Source organism: Bombus pyrosoma, linkage group LG10 (assembly GCF_014825855.1).
Source record: "Bombus pyrosoma isolate SC7728 linkage group LG10, ASM1482585v1, whole genome shotgun sequence".
Taxonomy (NCBI): domain Eukaryota; kingdom Metazoa; phylum Arthropoda; class Insecta; order Hymenoptera; family Apidae; genus Bombus; species Bombus pyrosoma.
Genome location: NC_057779.1, coordinates 7,010,583 through 7,021,695, shown reverse-complemented (window position 1 = coordinate 7,021,695; position 11,113 = coordinate 7,010,583). Strand labels below are relative to the sequence as shown.

The following is an 11,113-nucleotide window of genomic DNA, read 5'->3' as shown; positions in this document are numbered from 1 at the left end:
AGCACTATAAGATTCTGAAAAATAATTACAGTACATCTTGCAGATAATGCTATTTTATTTAATTCTTGTATTCTTATAATTTGTAATATGTATTTTGTACTGTTCTGAGAACAATACTGTATTACATGTCATTTAAAATATGTTAAAGTTTTTACTTATAATCATTTTCACAGAGGAATTTTATAATTTATATTGTAATTTTTGCGAGGATTGGCACAGTTTATAATTTCTGTGTATAATGACCTTTCCAATAAATTGTTTTATGTTGATTGATTTAATTTTTAGACCACTTATGCATATACAATTACAAATTATAATACAAATGGTATGTATTTGTGTTGTTATCGCATGTTAAGTGTCCTGCACCTTAAATGCAAATATTATTATATATGCCAGCAAAATCAATTTGCTGAACAGAAAATTAAATTCTTCGTCCAAACAAAGTTAACTTTAAATTATTGCAAGATACATCCAAATATAATAATTTAATATTATGTTTTCAATATAAGAATGTTAAAATTCAATCATATTAATTTATTGTCATTGTATTGATGTAACTATTTTTTTCAGAGTTTATTTTTATATTTAGTTTAATTTTACAAACTTAAAGTTTCTGACAAAACATATTACTTCTTATTCCTCTTTTGTCACATTGTGTTATGAATTATTATATTCAAATGCATAATGCAACTGTTAGTTGGTGTCACATTAACATATTTAATTCAATGACGTTTTAAAATAAATTTTTCTGCGATAATTACTACAAACCAGGACCTCCACTGAATTATAAATTATATACCAAGTGAAAAATATAAGTTATATTTATTGATTTTCATATAACTGATTCATTGGTACTGCGTATAACAAAACTTTGTTACATTTAGTACAACCAATAAATGTAATATATATGTTGCTATAACATAGTAACATATAATTCATATATATACAGACATGCATATAGATTATGTAAGATTTTGTCAATAATTTTGTCAAGACTTATCCATGACAATCAAAAGATAATAATGTAATAATATTAATTATAAGATGAAAATAATATAAGTTACATTTATTATAATAGCATACACTCACATTTCATTAACAACTTATATGATTTATTTTTTATAATATCTAAATAAAAACAGCAAGTAATAGAAACATCTTCCAAATTCTACTTATGATGAATAGTATTAGATATAATAGTTTGCACAGATTTTTTAAGCTTTTCAAATAAATACATTTATCAGTTGCACATATAATATTACACATAAAAAGGTAAGTTTATTTACCAATATCAATTAGTCTCTATAAATGTTTGCCGACCAAACCTGGCAAGGCGACGCGTGTGTGCAATGGTAGTGGTCCCGGACTAACTTCTCCCATCACAGTTCCCAGCTGCCCCACAAAGTATTAAATAGATCAAGAATTCATCTTTAGATTCTTACACATTATTTAATATACCAAATAAAATTATTATTGATTTTTCATATGTAAAATTTCTTCATAAAAATCATTGCGACAAAATCAGTAATGTGTACAGGTTTAAGTCAACATCTAAGAATCTACTTTTATGCAAGTACCATAATTAGAATAAATAGACTATCAAATAAGGAGAAGGTTTATTATTTACTGATGATTTTTTTTCATAATTTAGAAATGTAGCAAATAATTTTTGTAAATTCAGTGTATCTAACAAATGTATTTTGTAATTTTTTGCCTTCTCCCTATCATTTATTCTTTGTATAATACTTACATTCAATCTTTTGTTGTCAATGTCATTTGTTATCCAAAATATTGGATAATACTTCCCAAAGAAAATAAATACCAGGAAAATATAATTAACATTTATAGAAGCTATAATACAATAGTAATATGTAATATTTGACACCAACATTGCATACGCACATACCTATGTCATACTTTTCTCATTAAGTATTATCTGAGATGTTGATTACAATCTATCAGAAAGCATGTTTTGTATCATTTGAAGAAATAAAAATTTATCTGGTATCAAAATTGGAGAATGTTAGAAATTAAACATACCGAATTAGAGTCTGTGCGAAATAACATATTAATATTAAGTAGTATAAATATTTATGGCATACTGGACAACAAAGAGAGTAATTACTTAATACTTATATCAATGCAGCCAAATTACCCCAAAAATGTATACAACTTCATAAATTATATTAGATTTATTCTTATAAATGTATTCTGTTTGGAGAGCTCCTTACATGTGTCTGTGGAGAAACCAAATATAAATAAGCAATATATGCTGTAAAAATATTTAAAAAATAAAAATAAATGTAATAAAAATAATACTTTATACAAAAATAAAAAATAATTTACACAGAACTAAAAACTTTTTCCCCTAGAAAGATATGAACATAATTGCAACATGTTTATCATTATTAAAATAAGTTATTTGCCGATTGCACAATAGTATAATTTTTAAAAAATTCTGAACAAAATATTAATAATACTCTATTATAATTTATTAAAATCTCTCCTTTAAATATAAAATATACAAAATTGCAAAACACTTATACAATTCATTTTTTCTTGACCACATCAATAAACTACACCAAATAAAATTAAGTACATGTGCACTAAATGATATGCAGTGCTATTTAAAACTTACACCAACATTTAAATGTAAACAAAAGTAGTATAACTATATAGTGAGAAATATTGGTAAATAATGTATAGAAAGCAGATGTAAAAGATTATTTTTCCTGCAGAAATTACTTGTTACTAATAGCATAAGTAGTGTGCAAGCGGCAACTTTTAGATAGCATTTCTGATATAAAAATTGATGCCTGAAAAGTAATTTGGTTTCTCAGGCTACATGCAATAACATTCATTAAGTGATAGACATAAACCAGATCCTTCTCCAATATTGCTATGAATAAATAAAATGTACGAAAAAAAAAATAAATTGTAGAAATGATAGGAAAATATTTGCTTCATAAACCTCATAATGATATTAATGATTTGGTGTTAATGAAGTATAATGACATTTAGAAAGCTTTAAGAATTTCAGATTAATGAATTGAACACTGAAAATTATGTTTAATGTTCAATTACAATATGTTTAAAAATTTTAGTAGTTTTATATAAACTTTTATTATATGTATAGATCAAAATTCTATCAGACTCTTTACTATAATTATTTTACTTATGTTAATACTTTCAAAGAAATCACAATATGTACATTTTAAAATTTGTTGTTTATGTGCTACGTGTCTTTTGATCTTTGTAATTTGCGTTTACATTAAAATACATTATATTTTGATATCAAGAAAATAAAAGGTGCGACACAGATATTTTGTTCTATAATATTAGTCTAGTTTTAAGACTTAAAAGAAACACATATATTAAACATAACAATTTTAAATAACATTTCATAATTATAAACATAAATATAGAAAGTATAAATATGATGATTGATCTTTAAATAATAAATAAATACTATACATCAGATTTTTTAAATAAAAAAGTAATTTTTTATAAATCTGCAAAGATTCAGAAATGTTAACTAGTAATGTAAATTCTGTTTAACATTAATGCAAAAAATAAAGGTATTATTAAAAAATTTTAATATATACAAAATAATTATTTTTAATAATTACTCCTACCCCCAAGTATAATATACAAAGCATTTAAAAATAATCTTCTGAAAACATTATTTTCAATGGCTTCTGTCTCGTTACAATGTTCTTAACGGAATAAATCCTTCCATTCCAATGATTCTTAGGTCCTCATCATCATCATCATTTCTTTTTCTCTAAAAAAATCGGTAAGAGCGCGATCAAATGTAGACTAAAAAGTTTGCTCTAAATTGATAAAAAAGATATATATATATACACATACATATATATACATACATATATATATATATATTGGATAAAAACACAGGTTTTTCACATTTCAGTTAAATTAACAAAAATATTTTGAGTGTTCTTAAATATTATTTTAATAATAGACATTAAACATAATTTTCGAAGAAAAAAGATTATCCATAAAAAGAAGAAATGAAATGATCTCTTTAACATTTAATCTGTTATGTGGATAAGGAAATGTCAAATTATAGTATTACACATATTTCGATTTTGAATAAATTTTTTTCGAATAAACTCATTAATTCTTCACGTGTTTCTTACAAGTAATTACTGATAGTTATATATAGATAGAATAGTTGCATACATTTACTGCATCTGTAAAATAACTTTAGTAAGAAGACTATATATAGATTCATGCCTATATAATAGCATTTCAACTTCAATATATTTTATATATGATTGATCTTTGTCATTATAAAAACATTGTTAGTATTGTTAATAACCCACAAACCTAAATATGACAGTGATACACAATATTTTATTTTTATGTTAACAAGATTTTATTTGAGTAATTAGTGTACACTTATGGTATATTTCATAAATAAATAAACTTCAGTATATATGTTAATCAGTTATTCAAATGTGTATCATTGCATATCTACAGTGAAGAAAAATAAGTTTTTCATGCATATTCTATACATTTTATATGAAAGGTTTTGGCATAAAGAATTACTTATTACGTTGAGAAGATACTATAAATAAGTGAAACCTATACAATTGCTAATACTGAAAACTTTGGACATTAAGTAGAAACATATATTACACCTAATACTAAAATGTTACTTTCATATAAAATGGAAAGGCTATGTTGTACAAGTGTTTTTATGTAAATGGTATAACGAAGAGATAATTTGAAACAATGTTTAAAATATAATTACATGAAAATTAGGTATAAATGATAAACTCATTCATACCAATGTAAGAAATATTTTCATACATAATTTTTATACAAAATTCAAATGTTTCAATTCAAATCCAGTACTTCTACCTTCTGTGTAAATTAAGGATTACATAAGGTTCATCTGGATTAGTGACATCTGTGCTGTTAGGCTGATAGCACGGATTAATAGTGTAATTGAGATTAGGTTGATGAAAACTCACCGGTTGAATACTACTCCTTCGACGCTCCAGTTCACGATCTTCAAGACAAAAATCTGAATCTGAATCTGCTTTTCTAACAGCTTCATCCTAACATAAAAAACACAAAAAATATCTAACATCTTTACTGTTTTAATTATTTTATCAACAGTTTTAATAAAATAAATATTTCTAAAATCATATATTGTACCTGTGTCATTTGTTGTGTTGTTGTAAGAATCCTGGCTAAAGGTGTGCAACAAACTGGTAATGTTTCTAATAATGTAGGCCTGGAGTGAGTTAAAAGTGGTTTCATGTAGCGAGTATCAAAGTCACCCCAGATTCTAGCAAGTAATGCTTTTTCATTAGGTTTTATGCCACTGCCTGGTAATGATCCATCCTGCATAGAATTATACTGTGAAATGTGAAGGATATTTGGATTATCCATCCTGTATGATAATGATATCTTCTTTCAAATGTAATTAAGTATAAAATTATATTTATCAAAGATATTTAAAAGATGATGACAGTTTAAATAATTTATTAAATAAGAATTAAATGAATAACTTTAAATTATATATATAATAATAATTGAAGAACCATAGCACATATTATACAAAAATTCTATATCAAGATTAATTAACTTTTTATATCATAACACACTTAGCATTATTATTAAGTATTAAAAACATGCTTAATTGTTTATCTTTATATTGGTATACCTTGTTAATTATGTTTGCATATGTTTTGTTAATGAATGTAAATGGATATGTATATATTTTATACACTACTAATCATCAACATACAGAATGGATAACAAAAATGATACAAAAGGAAATATTGAAGCACATGCAATTAGCAAATCAAACTGATGTTTAATAATGAAAGTAAGACTAAAATTTTCTACATATATAAAGCAATAATTACATTGCAATTAATTTTTATTATATATACATAAATAAATAGAAGCTGAATTTCTATTTTGCACGATATAAACACAAGCGTCTATAAATTTTTTAGCAATATCACTTTCAAAATGTTAAATCTTAAATAGAACATATTTTACAAATCTTTAACATAAAATAATAACTTTTATGTCATTTTTTAAACAAAATCCTACCTTTTAAAATCGTTAGTATGTATTAATAGATATTAACATATTTACAATTCAATATTTAAGACATAATAATAACAGAAATATTTATTTTGGTATTATTGTATTATTTTTGACAAACAATAATTCAATTAATGTAATATAATAATTAGTGGTCATTGCAAGCATTTTAATAAGATAATTTTTATTAAATCCCTTATTAAATGTCATAATTTGATTATTTTGCACATCTGTACTAATGACAGAAAGCAACTCAGACAATACTACTTATAATGTACAAAACTATTTATATGTTGCATAGTCATGTAAGAGAAGATCAAATAACTACAAAAGTCTATAGCATCAAATTAATCTCAATGTAATAAACATAGGAATTTATATATTTATATAGCAAGTTAAATGTACGAATTATTTGTTACCATATAAATAGTATAATTCAATTTTTGAATTAAAATGAAAACATACCGGCGGACTTCTCTCCCTATGTATGTCCAGATCTCCAAAGCCACCTTCGCCACCAGACTATTAACATTAGTATGTTAAATTCTAATCTTTTTATAATAATTATTAAGCGAAATTATTTAGAATTAACCAAGCATTTTTACCAACTTTGTTACAATGTAATTAGACATGCTGGATTTTCCAAAAAGTTAAGTTCTAGTGCAAGCTATTTATGATTTTAGTAGTTTTTGTGCAAGAGTAACCCAAGGTTACTTAAGTGGAACTAGAAAACAAACATTTGCAAGTATAATCTTTTCGGACGTTTTTCAAATACAGAAATAAAGATTTTAAGAATTTTTAATAATAGTGTATAATATTAAAAGTGCACACCACAATAATTCGGAATATGATACTTGGGAATACATAAAGGATAGAAAATATAACAGTATGAGAACAATTTTGAAGCATTCATGCGCAAATATTTTTACATTTTAATTCTTATAAATAAACTATACTCCTGAATAATTTAGATTATTTTATATTCAATAAATGATTTTGTATATATTGTGAATAAAGGGCCCAAAAAGTCAATAATTAAAATATCTTTTGTTTCCACTTATATCAAATAATCTTTATTCAAAACATGTATTAAAATAAATAAATTATTATCAATAACCAACATTCTGAGAATATTTTAAACCGCTTTTAAACACTTAAAATACTTCCAGTTTTAATAATAATGATTTTAAACATTGACACAGTGGACCAATATACTTTTTAAATTATAAATAATATTGGCTATTAATTAAAAATTATTATACTTTTATATATAAAGAGATGCTTTCTGGATATCAACTATAACTAATAATATTTAAAGATCAACATCTAATAAAAACTAATCTTATTAAAATTTTGCGTCTGACAACTTTTGATGTACATTGTATTAACAAAAATTTATTTGTACCTTTTATTTAAATATATATTAAATAATGGATATTACTGTTTCATTATCCATATTTTATAATATATTTAATAAGTATGCATAAACCTGTAATTTTCACAAAATAAAAAGAAACCACTATAAGTTAACAAGCAATATGACTAAAAGTATATGCATGAAAAAGGATCTGAGAAAGTTACAAAACATAATAAAAAATAATATACTTTTGAAACATATATTAGCAATAGATAACCTAAACTACATGTTATTAATAAATATTACTATATTTTTTATACCAAAAATACATAAAAAGAAACATAGCACACATTATATGTTAGTACAAATTGAATTTCATATTATTTATATTATTTCTGTAAAATGAAAACTAATACATGACTTTACAATAACTAAGAATACAAATGTAATACTTACACTGCGCATTCCATTGTGTGATAATCCTTCTATTTCTTCATCTACTCCAACTCTGAAAGAAAGTAATTTATTTAAATAAATAAATTATAAGAGAAAAATAATTAAAAAGATATCTTTTGCACTTACGGTATATTAAACCAGCTCAAAAACTGGGTTGTTGCACCACCCTGGAAAATGACTGTCAGAATTACAATTAAACTCGTTGTTGTTAACATAGCCTGCCGAGCATCAGATACAGTATTTCTGATAGCCAGAGCAAAACTCATGGCTCCACGTAAACCAGCAAAAAATAACATATGCTGATAATTTAACGATATCTTTGGTTTTCGCGCTAAATTCAATATAAAAGATAATGGATATACATTGGCTGCCCGACCTAATAATGCACAAAGCTATAATAAAGTGGTTAAGGTTTCGATGTTACATGTACGTTCGATATATAATATATGAAGTTAAACATTATTAAATGATAAGGATACAAATCCTGCAAAAATAAATCCTGGATCGAAGTGGTGTTTCGGAAAAGTAAACATTGTAACACCAATGTAACTGAATATAAAGTTCTCAGCTAAAAAATTTAAGAGTTCAAACAATTGTTTCGTCCGTTGCCGCGAATCCGGACTTAAGTTATTATACGTGTAATGTGCTTGACAAATACCACAGAACAAGACAGCGACTACACCTGAATATAAATAATTATTTTAAATATTAACTATATTAGTAGAAAATATCTACATGAAAATTCAAGGTAATGTGTGATTTTTATGAATGTTACCTGTAAGATCAGATGCTTCAGCAATTAAGAATGTGCTATAAGACATTAAAACAAATAATGCTGATTCCAAAAGTGGAAAATCCCTGACTCTAGTAAATTTAGTTAACAAAGCAGTGATACAGCCCATGGTAGCACCAATAAATAAAGATAAGCTAAATATTCCAACAAAATCACCAAATGCTTGGAAAAATGCTACAGTTTCAAATCCACCTGAACCAGATTGATAACGTTCTCCATAATTTTGTATGGCACTACAATAGAACATATAATTTATGTGTGTATTTGATTGAAACTTCTTACTGACATTTGTAATGTTTTTATATACATACCCACTAAGTACAATTGCAACTGCATCATTTAACACACTTTCTCCAAATACTAAAGCATATAAATTTACATCTACATGTAAATCATTGAAAATAGAAATTATTGTCAATGGATCCGTAGGAGATATTAATGCACCAAAATATAAGGTATCCAAAAATGTAAATGAAGCAGAAAGATGTGGTATTAATTGCACAAAGGCATACATCAAAGCTCTGAAAAGAAGACAAATAGTGTACATATCAGAGAAGAGCATAATTAAAAAAATATATCATTATATTACAAAGAATTTTTCCATTTATCTACAGCCTATGAGGAAAACAACAGATATATTCAATCTAAATGACCTATGGACATAAAATTATCACAAGAAATGTTTCACGCAAAAGCTCTAAATAAATTTATTATTGTGACATGAAAGTAATTGCATACTTATTAATCATACATACTCCTCATTAAAATGTGAAAAACATACCCAATAACAAAAGCTGATATAGATGTTCCAATTAAAGCGTACATAAGAATCGCTCCTAAGTTTCTAAAGAAGTATTTCTGAAATAAAGAAATATCAAATTCTATGGTGTTCCATATTGTATTATATTATACAATAAATATCAAAAACAAATATACTGTTACTTACACGTTTTAAACTATACCCAGCATGGAAAATGATTGGTGGTAAGATAATGTTAAAAAATATTTCAGGATCAAAGGTGGCCTGTTAAAATTTTATATTTTTATATAATTAGTTCTTCTACTGTCTAATTTAATTTTAGTTTAATAGAAATAGAATAACTGTATTAAATAATACCTTCAAATCTATCTCATTATCTTGCTTATAAATCTCCCCCCTAAATGAATAGGCAAATGTCTTATTTTTAATAACACCACCTCCTTTATCTTCTGGAAAACGTAACCATAAGGTATCTGGAGGAACTGATTGATTATATTTACTACTGTTGTCTGGCACAACAGGCATATGAAGAATGGTACTACTTGTTGTGAAGCCATAACGAATTATTGCCCCTATAATTAATCCTAAAAAGACATATATGAATAATTAATTTCTAATTTCTTAGAAGATTTAAATAGTACAATTATCTTTCATAATTTGTCTATTAGCTAGAATGTTTATTATATAATTTTTATAAAATGATTATAATTTATATACAATTTAAAGTCATTAACAATTGATATGATAACATTGATATACATGATGGTAAATTATCCTTTTCTTAAATTTTATTAAATCTTACTTTTTTATTTACATAGGTGTATGTACATATAAATATAAAATTATATACATAGATGATGTAATATTTGTAATGTAATATTTTTTATATTCGTAAAAATAGATAAAATATAAATAAAATAAGATATTGAATAATTTTAGGAATCAGTTTCATTACTTATACTTTTCAAGGAGATGTTATTTTTATATAATCATAAATACAATTATTTATAAAAGTTATAAAATATTTAATTACGAATAACGATTAAAATTAAATATATTCTTTTAATCTATGTATAGATATAATCAAATCAGCTTATAATATCAGAATTTAAAAGCATACAAGAAAAATATCATATGTATATATAAAAAAAATATATAGATCTGAGACAGAAAAGTATTTAATATGTATTATATATTTATGCAGTAATAAAATGACAAAGGGTCCTTTATAGCTATAAATAAAAACTATTAAAATTTGCAAAACACGCGCGTTATTATTACGTTTATACTACGTAAACATAAACTATAGCAGACGACTTACCGTAAATGACAGCTAGACCAGTTTCATGGAGGAACCTAAGACGACGATGCTTAAATGTCCATATTGTTAAAACAGTTAATATCAATAAAAATGTATATAATAAAAGATTTAAACTATCGAGTCTATGTAACAACTGTGCTTTTGCGTCTAATTCAATATCTGTCGCGGCTCCATTACATGATTTTAACAAGAAAATACATAAAATTCCGAGGAGGAGAATTCGTGCATCACCTCTCACTGCCATCTTTACTTTGCAACCATTTTCTGACCGTACTGTCAGTTCAGCAGTATGACCAACTGCACATTCAATACAGTTGTTATGTATCGTTATAGCCA

The 11,113-nt window shown here is 24.8% G+C and overlaps 1 protein-coding gene across 9 annotated transcripts; it reads right to left on the bottom strand.

The window, feature by feature from the left end:
• Positions 1-37: 37 nt before the first annotated feature.
• On the bottom strand, positions 38-11,078 carry LOC122571416 (sodium/hydrogen exchanger 7). 9 transcript variants are annotated; one of them, XR_006318048.1, is made up of 14 exons: positions 10,778-11,077; positions 9,814-10,040; positions 9,643-9,720; positions 9,478-9,554; positions 9,008-9,217; positions 8,679-8,929; positions 8,383-8,585; positions 8,030-8,295; positions 7,904-7,955; positions 6,556-6,612; positions 5,188-5,391; positions 5,001-5,087; positions 1,751-2,237; positions 38-1,392 (listed from the first exon to the last, which is right to left on the bottom strand). XR_006318048.1 is itself a non-coding variant. In XM_043735111.1 (14 exons), exons 1-14 carry the CDS (start codon positions 11,019-11,021, stop codon positions 1,303-1,305), a joined length of 2,052 nt encoding a protein of 683 aa, XP_043591046.1. In that variant the 5' UTR covers positions 11,022-11,078; the 3' UTR covers positions 38-1,302. The 9 variants fall into 9 exon arrangements, 8 of the variants coding, with proteins under 8 accessions (XP_043591046.1, XP_043591048.1, XP_043591051.1 ...); XM_043735111.1 differs by having other exon boundaries at positions 2,232-2,237; positions 10,778-11,078; XM_043735113.1 differs by having other exon boundaries at positions 2,232-2,237; positions 5,188-5,376; positions 10,778-11,078.
• Between the last annotated feature and the right edge of the window lie 35 nt (positions 11,079-11,113).

What these genes read in the sequence shown, in the direction of transcription:
- LOC122571416 (XM_043735110.1), bottom strand. Translation starts at nt 11,021, where the DNA reads ATGGCAGTGAGAGGTGATGCACGAATTCTCCTCCTCGGAATTTTATGT. An exon ending in CACACAATGGAATGCGCAGT is followed by an intron (nt 6,613 to 7,903) that starts GTAAGTATTACA and finishes TAATGTTAATAG; the next exon opens with TCTGGTGGCGAAGGTGGCTT. An exon ending in ATAGGGAGAGAAGTCCGCCG is followed by an intron (nt 5,392 to 6,555) that starts GTATGTTTTCAT and finishes CACATTTCACAG; the next exon opens with TATAATTCTATGCAGGATGG.